Source organism: Kogia breviceps, chromosome 3 (genome assembly GCF_026419965.1).
Source record: "Kogia breviceps isolate mKogBre1 chromosome 3, mKogBre1 haplotype 1, whole genome shotgun sequence".
Taxonomy (NCBI): Eukaryota; Metazoa; Chordata; class Mammalia; order Artiodactyla; family Physeteridae; genus Kogia; species Kogia breviceps.
The window spans coordinates 90,984,576-91,000,885 of NC_081312.1; the positions used below are offsets into that span (position 1 = coordinate 90,984,576).

Consider the following 16,310-nt stretch of genomic DNA (forward strand, 5'->3'; position numbering starts at 1 on the left):
GCTGTGCTGCTTCATCCTGGCCCCTTCTCTGCTTGATTGATTGATCATGAAATCATTTCATTTCTTTTAATTCTCTTCCACCCTCATTCAAGGTCATTCATGTCATTACTTTCATGTTGTTCTTTCTAAGCTTAGGGAACTGTTCTACTTAAGAATTTAGGGGTAGGGCTTAAATAATGCTGGGAATTTGGCAAGCCTCAAGGGGCTGTGAGGGGTAACAGGACTATCAGCTCCTTGGATACTCTCAAGGCAGCCTGGGCATTTTACAGGGGAGGGGGCAGAGATGATTTGTACTGGATTTATTTCAGGGATGGGGGAAGGGAAGCAGACTGGAGTTTAATTAAAATTCTAATCCCAACTTTGCCCATGTTCTTATCAGCAACCAGCATTTCTGTTTGTGGTTCTGGTGATTTTGCTGTGATAACATATGTAGTTACCTCAAAAACTCTTGCAAATTGGCCTAAAATTTCAATATGCTCACCAGATGCTTTAATCAGACTTGGCATGATTCCATCTTTGGCCTGTGTTTTCAGAGATACCTCCTCCACCACTGCCATCTTTCTGATGGGAGGGGGCATTGGAGAGCTGGTGGTGAAAATTGAGCTGATTGCAAATGACAAAACAGTTTCATCACAGCATAGAGATCTTTCCAAACTATTTCTGTTTTCCCATAGCTAAGTGGGATTTCTGAGGAGGGGCTGCTCTGATTTCATCTTGGCCCACCATGAGGTTCTTCCTGCTTTGTGCCTACATGCTGCTTCTGATGATTTCCCAGTTGAGAGCAGTCAGCTTTCCTGAAGACGATGAACCCCTTAATACTGTTGACTATCACTGTAAGTAATCTAAAGAACATTCTCCTTTTCTAAGAAGGAAGCCTTTTGGGTTTTGATTTTTCTAAGCATATTCATTTTTAGAAAGAGAGAGAGAGTTTTATGTCTTTATAATGTTTTACGTACTAATTTATCCATAATCATTTCCAAGTGTCTGGAGAAAATGGGACAGTTTAGTTAGGTGCTTTTCTAAAGCAACCCATATAGAGGTTATATGTTTTCAGTTAAAAGAAAAAGACCATTTGCTGACATTCACTGTCCTTTATTCATTCATATTCAAGACCTTAAGAGGGGAATTTAGTTAAAACCCTTTTACAACTAGTATATACAGCTAATCAATGCTGTATATCAATTCTTCAGCTCCGTAATCCTGACTGATGGTTTAGCCCATTTTTACTTGCAGATTCAAGGCAATATCCGGTTTTTAGAGGACGCCCTTCAGGCAATGAATCACAGCATAGGCTGGACTTTCAGCTGATGTTGAAAATTCGAGACACACTTTATATTGCTGGCAGGTAATTTTCCTCTCGTTGGTTTATTAGATTAAAATTCTTTTCTCTTGTGGTGCTTGCATTAATGTGTCTAGTTCATGAAAAACTAATATGTGATTGTGATCAAAACTTGCAAGTAGTCAAAAATATTCACCTGGAAGAGTCAGTGTTGTGTACCAGGAACAAAATATAGCAAAAACTTTTAGCAGTCTTATTTTATTACTGCCATCAAGAAATCATACACCATTCTTTATTCCTAAAGCAGCAGCAGAAAAAAATCATTCTTTATTCTTTTTTAACTTGGAATTATTCAAGCAAACATTAGAAGTATGTCTGTGCTAATACCAAGTAGCAGTTTGACCCATGCCTGAAGAACTTTCTTTGCTCCCTAACCACAGTGATATATAAAAGCAACTTACTAAGGAAAAAGCACTCTTTGTTGACTTTGTTGGAGACAGAGAAAATCCAAATGATCTCTAAAACACAATAAAAGCAGATCTGTAAAAATAAAATAAGAATCAGCTTAACATTTTTATGTATTCACATGATATGACTTACTGCCTTGTTTCCAACAGGGATCAAGTTTATACAGTAAACTTAAATGAAATCCCCAAAACAGAAGTAATACCAAACAAGGTGAGCAAGTGTAGTTGGCAAATTTATTTGCATTCCCTCAGAACTTGGGTAATGTCCCTCTCCCCTCAATATTTAAAATATTGAACTGTGGTTTGCTTGATTGATACAGAAACTGACATGGCGGTCAAGACAACAGGATCGAGAAAACTGTGCTATGAAAGGCAAACATAAAGTAAGTGAAACAAACAAGTGCCTACTAGATTGAGTCTCTATGGGGGCTTGAGCCCACAGTGTAAGCATATGGAATGTCTAATGTTAATGTAATTGTTACTTTCTTTAGGATGAATGCCACAACTTTATTAAAGTATTTGTTCCGAGAAACGATGAGATGGTTTTTGTTTGTGGCACCAATGCTTTTAATCCCATGTGTAGATACTATAGGGTAAGTATATTTTATACAATGTGCTTTTTTAAAATCAACTTTTCTTCCTTTACTGGAATGTCGTTAGTGTCAAATCCTTTCTCCTATAGACCCAGTAATTTGTTTTATCTCTAATGCTATGGAGGAATAAAGACAGAATTCTTCCCATAGAATTTCAGTGCAAATAAAGCAGTATTGCCTTCAAACATGTACATTGAACAGATATGACACTAGCTATTTATTTTTCTTTTGTAGTTGAATACCTTAGAGTATGATGGGGAAGAAATTAGTGGCTTGGCAAGGTGCCCATTTGATGCCAGACAAACCAATGTTGCCCTTTTTGCTGGTAAGATTCTTTAGTGTAATGAATATAAATGAATAATGACATTGAAGGTGCAAAAGGAATTTAAAGGAAGAAAATAGCTCATAACTAGGATAGCTACCTTGACACAGGTGTTTCAAAGACTAAAAGCTATGAACTAGTTTTCAAAAAAGAGGAATTAAAAGTGAGCATATTATAAGTATTCTGACAGTTGGCTCTGTTGTTAACTAGGCCAGTGACCCTGAATAAGTTGCTTAACTTTTTTTTTTTTTTTTTTTTTTGCGGTACGCGAGCCTCTCACTGTTGTGGCCTCTCCCGTTGTGGAGCACAGGCTCTGACGCGCAGGCTCAGCGGCCGTGGCTCACGGGCCCAGCCGCTCCGCGGCATGTGGGATCTTCCCGGACCGGGGCACGAACCCGTGTCCCCTGCATCGGCAGGCGGACCCCCAACCACTGCGCCACCAGGGAAGCCCCAGCTTAACTTTCTGATGCTTCGATCCCTCATCTGTAAACTTAGATAATACCATGGGTCAACCTGTCACAGGTTGATTATGAGCATCGGGTTTAGATTTATTTGTATATGTAGCAATAGTGTAGGTGAAATCACTCCAAAGGATATAATACACTATGTAAGATAACACACTTAGGATAATTATGGCTATTCTATCTAAATTATAACTTTGGTTTCAGATGGGAAGCTGTATTCTGCCACAGTGGCTGACTTCTTGGCCAGTGATGCTGTTATTTATCGAAGCATGGGCGATGGATCTGCCCTTCGTACTATAAAATATGATTCCAAGTGGATCAAAGGTATCTTTGAAGAACAGCTTTGTGAGATCACCAAGGGAAGTAACATAGCTGAGTGGGAACAGGAGACCTGGGCATCAGGAAATTCAGTGCATGACCTTATATTGTTTATTTAGAGCCAAGTACAAGCTGCCTTGGTTGTGAACGGGAGCATTAATGGGGGATGAGGAGACCAGTAGCCATGTCAGGAAAGTAGATTTTTATCCTAGGTGACCTCAAAAAAAAGATCTAAATTCTGTGTGCCATTTGCCTAACTCTAAATGCATGTAATAATCCTTGCCCACTTCCATCAACCTACCCTGGAAAGTTAACCCTGGGAATCATTAGTTCGTATCTGCAGAGTTATTTTGATCTTTGGAGTCTAGAAATCAAGATTTTTTTATTTTCAACGTAAGAAGTTTCCTTCCCTAGTTAACTACAGGTTAATGAATAAATCTGTTGAAACAAAGACCTTTGTTGTAGTTCATTTCCCTGTAGGCTTTTTCTAGTCCATTAGCTAACATTAAAGACTCTGGGTTCCCTGAAGCTTCAACACACCCATACTGGGACTCCACAGACTCGCTGGCCAAGGAGAGTTCTTGGCTTGAATGTAGCAATGTGACATCTGTCAGTCATGCCTGGCAGTCAGGGTCTGATACTAACTGAATTATCCTTTAGGAACCAGTTTGTTTTCAATTTCTCTTTCAGAGCCACACTTTCTTCATGCCATAGAATATGGAAACTATGTCTATTTCTTCTTTCGAGAAATTGCTGTAGAACATAATAATTTGGGCAAGGCAAGTATATGATTGTGCACTCATACTACATGGGATTGAGCCCACTTTGGTAAAGTCTTTGCATATTTTCCAGCACTCAAAGCATTTAGGGGCAAGTGCAGAGAGGTGAGTTGCTTATCCTGAGAATAATTGCTGTGAAATACCTGCACAATGGCCAGAGTGGGAACAGCAGCCTTGGGCCTTGAGATTTCTTTTTTTTTTTTCTGTTACTACAGAGAATGTTCCGCAGGCTCCCTTGAGCTGTGGATGCTTCTTTAACTCTTTAGAAATCTATTGATAGCTATTCTTTCTCAGTATCAAAAGGCAGGATGGAAAGTAAGGGCCCCTGTTCAATGTTGAATACTTCAGTACAAGCCCATATGATTCTAAAATATTGCGGCCCCTTCTATGCCAGGTTTAAGGATGGTGCATTTTGTTAACAATATGAGAAGCTAAGTGGGGGACAAAGTACGGGAATGGTTTCCATTCAGCCAGACCATTCGATAGCTCACTTCTTATGGAGCTTGTTTGGCAGAGCAGGAAAATGGCCCTTTTTTCTCACAGATAAATCTAGTTTACATTCTTACTATACAGATCCCTAGAGAGAAGGCTGCTGGGGTCTTTTGAACCACATGTATCTTTAGCATGTTTCATCCCTCCCTTATCTGGCAGCTTTTTGTTCCTGTTCGTCCTCCATGCTCATAACCCCGTTGCTTTGCTTTTGTCCCATGGGCAGGCTGTATATTCCCGTGTGGCCCGCATATGTAAAAACGACATGGGTGGCTCCCAGCGGGTCCTGGAGAAACACTGGACTTCATTTCTGAAGGCTCGGCTTAACTGTTCTGTCCCCGGAGATTCATTTTTCTACTTTGATGTTCTGCAGTCTGTCACAGACATAATACAAATCAATGGCATCCCCACTGTGGTCGGGGTGTTTACCACACAGCTCAACAGGTGAGAACAGATCCCTGGCACTTCAAAAGGCCTTCCTATCTCGCTTGTGGGAACCGAGAACAGGCCCATTGTCTCCTGATGCTGTTCCTCTTTTTCAGCATTCCTGGTTCTGCAGTCTGTGCATTTAGCATGGATGACATTGAAAAAGTATTCAGAGGACGGTTTAAAGAACAGAAAACTCCAGATTCTGTTTGGACAGCAGTCCCTGAAGACAAAGTACCAAAGCCAAGGTAAGAAAAAAAAACGGAGAGGATTTTCGTCTTTGACAAAACCCTCTGGTCACGGGAAGCATCCATCCTCAGAGAGCAGCTGGGCCAACCTCTCACTCCAGGAAGGGTCCCTGTGCAGCACTACAGACAGAAAGTCAGTGAATATGACTCTGAGAGCCTGAATATGGAGAGCCCGCAGAGTTCAGGGAAATAGCATCTCTCCTCTGGTTTGGCTCACTCTCCTTTCTCTCTTGACCTCTACTTCCAGAATGGACACTTAATCCCTAGACACAAATTGTGAGGGGGGACAAAACACACTATTTTCCTTTCAGGCCTGGCTGTTGTGCAAAGCATGGGCTTGCCGAAGCTTATAAAACCTCCATCGATTTCCCTGATGAAACCCTGTCATTCATTAAATCCCACCCCCTGATGGACTCTGCCGTCCCACCCATTGCCGACGAGCCCTGGTTCACAAAGACTCGGATCAGGTAAGACTGTGCAGAAACACGGGCCCTCTCCCATCCAATAGATTCCCCTCCTGTTGCCCGCCCCCTGACCTGGCTCCCCTCCTCTGGCAGGTACAGACTGACGGCCATTGCCGTTGACCATTCTGCTGGACCCCACCAGAACTACACAGTCATCTTTGTTGGCTCGGAAGCTGGAATGGTACTTAAAGTTTTGGCAAAGACCAGTCCTTTCTCTTTGAATGACAGCGTGTTACTGGAAGAGATTGAAGCGTACAACCAGGCAAAGTAGGTATATTTTACGAGAACACTTTTTAGTACTTCCAGTGTGTGTTTCATCTAGTCATTTCCTTTCAGCCCTCTAAATTAGCAGTGGTTTGGCATATTAGTGTTTTGTTTTGGTTTGGTTTTTTTCCCTCACTGAAATAAAACCCGGGTTTGTTGTTTTCCTGAGTCCACTAGGGCTTGGAGGGTGGACAGTGATGAGTTTAAAAATAATTCAGCCCTTGTTTGTCACCTATGGAAAATGAGAATATTTTACCACGACCCTCTTACCTTGCAGATATATTTCAGGATGCTACATGGAGCAGACAGTTGATTGCAAACACACACACACAGTACACCATAATTCTTCTAACCACTGATATAAAAAATTATGTGGACCATTAAAACAAACAAGAAATAGATGAGAGAAATGGAGCAAAGAAGACTAAGGAGAGATCCAGAAACATCTAGCACAGGAAGATTTAAATGCATTAAAACATTATCCTTTTTCTTCCCTATAGTCTAACATGCTCTTCACAAATGCAATTCCCTTCGATCATCAGAACAGGAAGCCAATCTTTAAAAAACCCTTTGTCCAGCCTGAAATTAAACCAGCCATGCAGAGCAGTAGAAGATGAATCACATAATTATTACTTCCTAAACTACGTGCTTGCCTGGTTTGCTACTGAGAGTATTCCTTAATATCTCCCCAGCTCTCAATGATTGCAAAAACCCAACCTCACTTGCCTCGTATAGTTCCTGTAGCTCTTGACTTACTAAACATATAGCTTCAAAATGTCTCCCACAATATAGGTGCAATGCTGAGAATGAGGAGGACAGAAAGGTCATCTCCCTCCAGTTGGATAAAGATCATCATGCTTTATATGTGGCGTTCTCTAGCTGTGTTATCCGCATCCCCCTCAGTCGCTGTGAGCGTTATGGATCATGTAAAAAGTAGGCTGATGTTTCTTTCCTTATCCTGGGTCTTACAGCATCATTACCTTTGATGATGAGAAAATTCAAGTTACGTTCTGTTTGGTTTTATACAGGTCTTGTATTGCATCTCGAGACCCATACTGTGGCTGGTTAAGCCCAGGGGCCTGTGGTGAAGTGACCCCAGGGATGCTGTAAGTATACTTTGTCACATTAGCTGAGATCTTCTCCAGATGTGCTTCTATCTTCTCCAGGGACTCTAAAGCTAGACATTTTAGAAAACTTCCAATAATGCTACCTTTCTTTTTTGCTTTCCTTTTCTTTCTTTCTCTCCTTTTTTCTGTTTTTGTTTTTTGTTTGTTTGTTTTGTATGGGAGAAGGAAAAAAATAAAATCTGGAGCTGTGAGAGGGAAAGGAGATTGTAGACAGTGAAATACCTATGGGAAATGGATGGAGAGAAAGAACCAATTCTCTTCTGCTCTCTTAAACATTCTAGTTACCAAATGTTTAATAGAAATACTAATTTTAGCAAGCTATGTTGCAATGTCCTTTTTTTTCCTGTCTGCTCATTCATACTAATCCGTCTGTGTTCTTGGTTCTGCTCTGGTTGTCACTTGTCTTCCTATGAAGGCTGTTAACTGAAGACTTCTTTGCTTTCCATAACCACAGCGCTGGAGGATTTGAACAGGACACGGAATATGGCAACACAGCCCATCTGGGAGACTGCCATGGTAAGACCAAATCTTCCTTTCCCTCCTGGTGCTTCTTTTTGACCACATTTGCACGTGAACATTATTTTACAATCAGCCTTTTATAATGACTCAGGACACATGCCACCTAGCATTTAACTTAAACTTCACAAAAGCTGAGCTGTTTGGTCATGGGGATACATTAGAGAAGAATCTTACTTTTTTTTTTCCTTCACCATTTACAATCTTGTAGGAAATCTAGAGAAAGGTAGTCTAAGCAGTAGGTTAATCTTTCAATTTATAGTCCTTTCTTTTGACTTTTTGACTTAATTGGAATTCGTAAATTTTTGCTTTCTTTTGGTTACTTTTTACTGATTACTTGTTCCTTTAATTCTTTTAGAAATTTTGCCTACTTCAACTACACCAGATTACAAAATATTTGGAGGTCCAACATCTGGTTAGTTTTTTTTAATTTTTTTGAATTAACAACCTTTTCTTTCCTTCAGTTCAGCACTTTCAGCCCCTTCTCCCCTCCTTTTGCACAGTTTGGCAGCCCTTCATTTTTGTGCTTTGACTCATAACCCCCCTGATGGTCCGAAAGACTTTTTCTTATTCAGCACTTCACCCTGTGTAGCATGTTAACAGCCCATCATTGACCAAGGCACATCCTTTAAGAAAAATCCAATGGATTAACATAGGCTGCATTCCAGCTGCACGCCCGTCCACCCAAGCTTTCTTCTCTCTCACCCTGTGCATTGTGAATGTTCCCTCTCTGGCCATCTGTATTTAATGGATGGCAGAATTTCATTATTTACCCCTTCTCTCCTCACCTTTCCTAAGACCTAGTAAACAAATACACATTTCCCCAAAATGTGTATTTATAAATCTGAGAGATCTTTTCTGAATGGTTTGTGGTAATCCCAGAAACCTTTGAATGTTGTGGTCTCAGTGGTGTGAAAAAGGTTCCCATCGAATGAAGCTGGTTTCTGATGTATTAAGATGTTCACTGGGCACCCTGTGCCCCTCTTGTCTGCATCCATTTTGAAGTCTTCATCTGTGACCGTTGCACCAGTCTGAATTGGGGTCTCCAGGGGTTTAACATAAGATCATATGCTTACATTCTGAGGGAAAATCTACTTGGCAGAAATCAGTAATAGACACGCTAAGAGGTTAAGTTACTCCCGATCCTGTTGCTGGTTCTAAAACTTACCAGCAGTTTCATTCCTCGGAGGGGAGAAAAGGATGGAAGATCTTGTGTATCAGAACATCCTTATTCAGCTTGTAAATGCCATTGCTTTTGCATGAGTTGCTGCTAACTCTTTGGAAGAAACTCCCCAAGCATTGTGGAAGGCACGGACAAGGTTCATCCCTGCTTCAGTGCTTTACCATGGATGGTGAGCCCTCAGTGCAGTCAGTAATCTACAGATAGACGAGATGGCTGTGGTAAAGCAGGACAGCCTCTTTGTCAGGTCTAAAATCAAGTGTTTATGCAGACCTAATCAGGTGTTTTCGGATGACGTTACACTGTAGGCTCCCCAGTGAAGGCAATACAGTTTCCAACCATCTATGAAAATGCTTTTAAAAATATATACACTAAAAGAAGTGATGTTGTCTCACAAAAGGATGAGAAACTAGCAATTAGTCTTTGGGATTCATCGTATCTTTTCCATGAGTAACATTAATCACCGCAGAGGCTTCAGTGTCTTCAAGTTCTAAATCTGCTTAATATGTCTTTATTGTTCATTTTTAGCTTATATTTTTCCCTTGCAAGAAAAGGATTTGGTATAATCTCCTTGGATGTGTTTTTATGAAATCCTAGAACAGGCTTTCTCATAAAATTTGCTTAAACTTTACTTGAAAATACAACAGACCAGTCAGAAGCAATCCGCTGTCACTACCCATGTTAATAAAAATCTGTTTGCCACCACAGACATGGAGGTATCTTCATCTTCTGTTACCACAATGGCAAGTATCCCAGAAATTACACCTAAAGTGATTGATACCTGGAGACCTAAACTGACCAGCTCCCGGAAATTTGTAGTTCAAGATGACCCAAACACTTCTGATTTTACTGATCCTTTATCAGGTATCCCAAAGGGTAAGGCCTCACCAGGGAACTCATCTCTCACTGAGTGGAAACCTGATTCCTAATATCTCTGAGGAACGTGTGGAGGTGAAGCCAGACGGAGCTGCCTCTGTTGTTACCATCGCCGCCACTGGCCACAGTCACACCGGTTTTCTGTGGTTACATGGAGTGTGCATTCCTTAGCAGATGAAAGAGGTGGAAAGCTGTTGAAGAAGGAGTTGGTAAAACAGCCACTCAGACAATCTAATCCGTGTTGGCTTCTGTCTGAAAAAGCTACACTCTGCTGGGTATTAGAGAATTCCGAGGGTCACCCCAGCGATATCTAAAAACAAAACTCATTAATTGCAAATATCCTGATATCGGATGTTTTGTTGAGGAGCTTTTCCCAGACTTTTGTTTAGCTGCAATTTACAATGCAATCTGAAAAGTATGGGAGGCGGGAAGTTGTTTGAATGCCACAAGCACTGAAACCTAACAGAGTGCTTGTCTGTAACTATCATTTTCAGCCCATAATAGAAGCATTTATCAAAGAGCTGTCTGCTGAGTTACCTTGTTAGACAGATCACTCTGGGAAAAAATCTATTCTTTAGTGCTTACTAAACTGTGGTATCAGGTTTCCAATCAGTTTTTATAGCAGTGCATTGTCATTTATGATTTACATCGGTTGATTTTGGTTTTATTTGTTTTCATTGTAAACAATTTTATAATCATTCTTCCTCTTTTATTTTCTTTAGTAATTCCATTTCTCTCTACATTTCTTTCTTTGTCTTTCACAATGCCACTGAATTCCACAGCCCTCAGCATTGGTTAAAAACAACTAATGTTCAAAGGCCTTAGTACTAACCTAGAGAAACAGAATCTTCAAATCACTCTGACTTAACATTACTCTGGGATAGCTGTGCTTGTAGCATGTAACAGACTTGGATACCTCTTAAACTAACATGTCTAGATGTCTGTGGTTGCATTAAAAATCCCAATAATTATAAACTAATTCACTCTTCTTCTTCTAGTCTAATTTAAATATTTCTTAAATATCTTAAGACAATTGGATAATATAACTTAAAATAGTATATTTCCTTAGACTGTCTGGATTTCTTTCATAGCAGGCAATTCAAGAGTGCTTCACTCCAAGATGGAATGAAAAAAAAAATCAAAGTAAACATGAAAGGCTATATTTGTAGCTAACAGTGACCAAGCAGATGCTTTTAGTTTGTGAACGAACTATATACTTTCATTCTAATTAAGATAGCATAATTGTATTAGCAAAATATATATTTATGCCAATTCATACATTTCCCTAATCCCAGTAGCTGCCCTTTAATCCTGATTTATGAATTAAGAGAAAATCATGAGAAAAAAATATTTTATGAGTTCAAAATGGGCCACTTAGAAGATATACACTTTCTAGCTCTAATTTTTAGGTAGAAACTCTTAAATTTTTGAATGTTATGTAACAACTATTTAAGAGGGATTGGAGGGGAAAAGACAAATACAGATCAGTGGAAGATTAGAGTTATCTTGGTATTTGTAGCAATCATAAATGTCTCTGGGGATCCTATTGGGATTCAAGAAAAAAATATGGAATTTTGGAGTCCATCTCACCCTCCAAGCTAAGCATATGGACCATGTGAAGGTAGTCTTGGTTCAATGGGAACCATTTGCTGGCTAATATTGTTTTAAAGAAGCTCCTCACTCAGACTCTTTTCCTGTGTGTCTGTTGCAGGTGTACGATGGGAAGTCCAATCTGGAGAGTCCAACCAGATGGTCCACATGAATGTCCTCATCACCTGTGTCTTTGCAGCTTTTGTTTTGGGTGCATTCATTGCAGGTGTGGCAGTATACTGCTATCGTGACATGTTTGTTCGGAAAAACAGAAAGATCCATAAAGATGCAGAATCTGCCCAGTCGTGCACAGACTCCAGTGGAAGTTTTGCCAAGCTGAATGGTCTCTTTGACAGCCCAGTCAAGGAATATCAACAGAATATAGATTCTCCCAAATTGTATAGTAACCTGCTGACCAGTCGGAAAGAGCTGCCACCCAATGGAGATACGAAATGCATGGTCATGGACCATCGAGGCCAACCTCCCGAGCTGGCTGCTCTCCCGACACCTGAGTCTACACCTGTGCTTCACCAGAAGACCCTGCAGGCCATGAAGAGCCACTCAGACAAGGCCCACAACCATGGGGCTTCAAGGAAAGAAACCCCCCAGTTTTTTCCTTCTAGTCCTCCACCCCATTCCCCACTAAGTCATGGACATATCCCCAGTGCCATTGTCCTTCCTAATGCTACCCATGACTACAACACATCTTTCTCAAACTCCAATGCTCACAAAGCTGAAAAGAAACTTCAAAACATTGACCACCCTCTTACAAAGTCATCCAGTAAAAGAGATCACCGGCGTTCTGTGGATTCCAGAAATACCCTCAACGATCTCCTGAAGCATCTAAATGACCCAAATAGTAACCCCAAAGCCATCATGGGAGACATCCAAATGGCCCACCAGACCCTAATGCTGGATCCCGTGGGACCTATGTCTGAGGTCCCGCCCAAGGTCCCTAACCGCGAGGCATCACTCTACTCTCCTCCCTCGACTCTCCCCAGAAATAGCCCAACCAAGCGAGTGGACGTCCCCACCACTCCTGGCGTCCCAATGACTTCTCTGGAAAGACAAAGGGGTTATCATAAAAATTCCTCCCAGAGGCACTCTATATCTGCTATGCCTAAAAACTTAAGTTCACCAAATGGTGTTTTGTTATCTAGACAGCCTAGTATGAACCGTGGAGGCTACATGCCGACCCCCGCAGGGGCGAAGGTGGACTATATTCAGGGAACACCGGTGAGTGTTCATCTGCAGCCTTCCCTCTCCAGACAGAGCAGCTACACCAGTAATGGCACCCTTCCCAGGACGGGACTAAAGAGGACACCGTCCTTAAAACCTGACGTACCACCAAAGCCTTCATTTGTTCCCCAAACCACATCTGTCAGACCACTGAACAAATATACTTACTAGTCCTCAAGTGTGCTCTTCCCCATGTGGCTTTATCCTGTCCATGTTGTTGAGAGGATGATGTTGTAAGGGTATCTTAAGACAAGAGACTCGCTTGTATTTTAAGAGAACCAAGTGGCCAAAGAAACTCTTCCTAACTTTGGCAACATCAGAGCTTGCCATACGTAGCTACTGCAGCAAGGCTTCTGTGTACTTGCCTGAAAACAAAGGAAGGTGCTGGTCATTCCATTTCTTTTGTTTGAAACTAAAGAGATATGTGGCTCCGAGGGGCTACCTGTAACCAGTATAAAGAGCTGATACAGTGCTCAGAAGAATCTGTCTGTGAGCAAATACTTGAAAATGGGTTCAACTTAGACTGCCATTCTGTGTGGTCTTCCCATTAAATGTGAACATTTTAATATGTATGCATTCACCTTGCCTCTTGCACAAATGTCAAAAAACAATGGTAATGTCTCAAAGAAAAGAAGTTGTAGATTACCAAACAATTTGCTAAAAATTCAGTCTTTGACCCAAACTGTAGCATTTTTTTATGTGTGGCATTTTTTTCATGCCACCAAGGAACTGTGTTGCGTGTGCGTGTGTGTGTGTGTGTGTGTGCGTGTGTTCTGTCCCCACTAGGATTTGTTTAGGTGCCCATTGCATCTTTTAGTGCTATGGAGTTGTTTACATCGCACATGACTGAACAAGAGACAATAACTTCTTCCCACAGCAGTCCATTGGGTTCAGCTTTGAGAAAGAAAGAAAGCCGAGGCTGATTTTGACGGTCAAAATGATTAACTTGACTTACGTGTTACCCAATGCCAGAATGTAAGAGTTCTAAGTAATTTTGTGCTGCTATTCACTAAAACTTCTATAACAGTCTTGCCAGCTTAAGGAGATGGAGATGATAAGAGGTATCCTTGATTTATCCACCAGTATTCAGTAGTAAAATTCACCTGTCCACTGTGAATCCAAGCCCGAATCACTCTACTTAACCTTGGACACACTAACGAGGTTTTATTTTGATTGTGTTTGGTTCCTCCCATGTAGTAAAATTCCTCTTCTTTTAACTCCCTCTAACCCCAAGATAAAACAAACAAAAAAACCACACACACACACACACACACACACACAAAAAAAAAACAGAAGACAAAGAAGGGGATATGAGAGGGTTGTAATTGGCTTAGCAGAAACAGTCTGTGAAAACCTAACAGTGATGCAATCATGTTGTCTATGTTGTGTGATGTGAGAATTTTCTCCTAAGTCATGCAGGTAATGACAGTATACTGTACATATTACATGTGAGTTTACCTAAATCTGTGCATTTTGTGCCTTATTCATGAGAATGATAGAAGTACTCAAATATGTCAAGTGTTTTCAGTATAGCACATTATTTACTGAGTGCCAGTTGTAAATGTTTTTCAACCAGCACCTGAAAAGACTTTTAAAAAATCCTAACAACAATCTATAACAGTTAATTGTAAAACAATCTATCCAAATAGCTGCATTACATCCTTTGCCACGATAAACATTCCACTCCTACTTTCTTAAGGATGAAACAGTGATAATGTGAAGTCAAATGAGGTTTCCTGGGTAATGTGACACCTGCGGAAACCATACAGAGTCATTTATTTGTAGTTTTGCAGAAGCCACTTAGAGTTGATGATGTGCAACCCTGATGATGATTTCGGTTAATATGCTGCACACCAGTTTATTGAACCTCATCTAGAAAGTATCAAGGTAGAGGAGTGCTTCTGACTTAGTCAGACAAATAAGTTCAACTGTTTTCCTGTGATGATATCTATTACTTGGGGGAGATGGGTTGCAGAAGACCAGAGCATTTTTATGCAGAATGTAGAATACGGATGCAGTTATTATTTTCCTTTGAGAATATTGTTTAATAAAGAACGCAATTCCCTGAGGTCTCTGGAAGCTCAAAAGCTAAAACTTCTGTTCTTGAAACACTTCAGCTTTGAAACTAAAGTATTACAGATTGATAATAAATTAAACCAACCAACGATAAACACTACTCAGTCCATCGCTGACAAACCTGTTTGAATTCACCTTACCAATATTAATCCCAGCGTGTGGAAAGTGGAACAGTAACTCTATGTGAACCCGGATAACATTTTGTAACATTGTGCTGCCTTGTAGTTTGTAATGTGAATTCTATCAGTATTTATGTTGAAATTTCTAACATAAAATCTAGTCTGTATCCTGTTAATTTAATTTTTAAATGCTTTATCCATTTGTGCAAAGGTAAACACAGATTGTATCTTTTTTAATGGTACGGCATAAAAAGTAACCCTAAAGTGAAGTGGCTCTATACTGTTTTATAGAGTACTTTAACATGTATAGATATCTTGTAAACTTGTATTGTGGATGTGTAAATAATATGTACTTTGGGTTTTTAACACCGCATGTAAAGTCAAAATAAAATATACAAGTCATTATATCCTGCCTCTTGATGTTGAAGAGGTCTGGAAGGTATCGTGTTTTTAAAATATTTTTAAGTCAATCAACATCCTTGAGAGCTTCTTTTAAAATATACCAAAATATTCTTACCTGGAATACTTGCCGTCAGGTCGTGGTTGCACCACCATTCTCATCTTGGAAGGCTGGGCAGAGCCCCTGAAAAACATATAATTCAGAAAACCAGATGAACTGTATGTACTACAGCAACAGTCAAATGCTTCAGGCCAACATCCCAGTGGCTCACCTTGTCCACGTATCGCTAGTTCAACGGGCATTTTTAAAATTCATGATTTGTGTTCTCGTGTGAAATTTTTAATATTTTAGTCTAAAATTATAGCTGGTAAATCAGGTTCCTGTGAACATTTCTTGCTAGTTGCTATAGGGCATTTCTCAATTCCATTGTTTCAATTGAATAAGAATGTAGTAAGAGATAACGTTCCTCAAATATGGAAATGGGAGGTAAAGTAATGATTCCACTTAGTTCTTTCCTTAGCATGGCAGGAGTTAGTGGCTGCTGTCATTGGGTTTAGACAAACGAATGAAGGAAGAGACAATTAAGGGAAATGTATCTTCAGCCTTGCTTCTCCCTGGGCTTCTTGAGCATTGTATTCTCTTTCATGTCTATGGTCTATTTCTATTAAGTTGCTGTTTATTATACCTTCTGGCCATTTTACAAGTTTTCCTGGGTTCAGTGATTTTCTTCTAAAAAGTGCATCTTTCTCTTCTTCCTTTATAGCAAATTTTAGCCTTTTTCAATCACGGACATCTTTGATAATTTAATGAATGGTATGGACTGATTGCTGAATTTCATTTTCCGTTTTCAGGGGATTTACTGACCCCTAAAACCACATCTACAAATCCTCAAGATAAATGCTTAGATGCCATTTGAGAGAAATGGAGTTAGAGAACTTTCTTTCATAAGGAAAGAAAATGAATTAACCAAGACACATCACCCATACTCTGGTTCCAGAGATCCCATTGGTTGGCATTTAGGTTACTCTGGGAAATGGCAACACAAGAGATGCTGGTTCAGGCTAAGAAGAAAGG

At 40.2% G+C, this 16,310-nt stretch overlaps 1 protein-coding gene across 16 annotated transcripts in view; it reads left to right on the top strand.

Moving 5' to 3' along the window:
* The window catches only part of SEMA6D (semaphorin 6D), a 607,719-nt gene extending 592,476 nt beyond the window's left edge, over positions 1 to 15,243 (top strand). For 3 of the 16 annotated variants that reach the window (XM_067029191.1, XM_067029193.1, XM_067029192.1), the window contains 18 exons: positions 675 to 833; positions 1,234 to 1,345; positions 1,897 to 1,957; positions 2,067 to 2,129; positions 2,238 to 2,339; positions 2,574 to 2,664; positions 3,330 to 3,449; positions 4,134 to 4,222; positions 4,938 to 5,155; positions 5,254 to 5,385; positions 5,697 to 5,852; positions 5,943 to 6,116; positions 6,906 to 7,046; positions 7,142 to 7,219; positions 7,656 to 7,756; positions 8,115 to 8,171; positions 9,645 to 9,812; positions 11,524 to 15,243. In XM_067029191.1, coding sequence (XP_066885292.1) covers positions 725 to 833; positions 1,234 to 1,345; positions 1,897 to 1,957; positions 2,067 to 2,129; positions 2,238 to 2,339; positions 2,574 to 2,664; positions 3,330 to 3,449; positions 4,134 to 4,222; positions 4,938 to 5,155; positions 5,254 to 5,385; positions 5,697 to 5,852; positions 5,943 to 6,116; positions 6,906 to 7,046; positions 7,142 to 7,219; positions 7,656 to 7,756; positions 8,115 to 8,171; positions 9,645 to 9,812; positions 11,524 to 12,812 — 3,261 coding nt within the window. In that variant the 5' untranslated portion in view covers positions 675 to 724 and the 3' untranslated portion in view covers positions 12,813 to 15,243. Of the gene's footprint in view, positions 1 to 674; positions 834 to 1,233; positions 1,346 to 1,896; positions 1,958 to 2,066; positions 2,130 to 2,237; positions 2,340 to 2,573; positions 2,665 to 3,329; positions 3,450 to 4,133; positions 4,223 to 4,937; positions 5,156 to 5,253; positions 5,386 to 5,696; positions 5,853 to 5,942; positions 6,121 to 6,905; positions 7,047 to 7,141; positions 7,220 to 7,655; positions 7,757 to 8,114; positions 8,172 to 9,644; positions 9,813 to 11,523 lie in introns of those variants that run through there. The other 13 variants (XM_067029203.1, XM_067029205.1, XM_067029204.1 and 10 more) reach the window with 10 other exon arrangements.
* Positions 15,244 to 16,310: the final 1,067 nt, after the last annotated feature.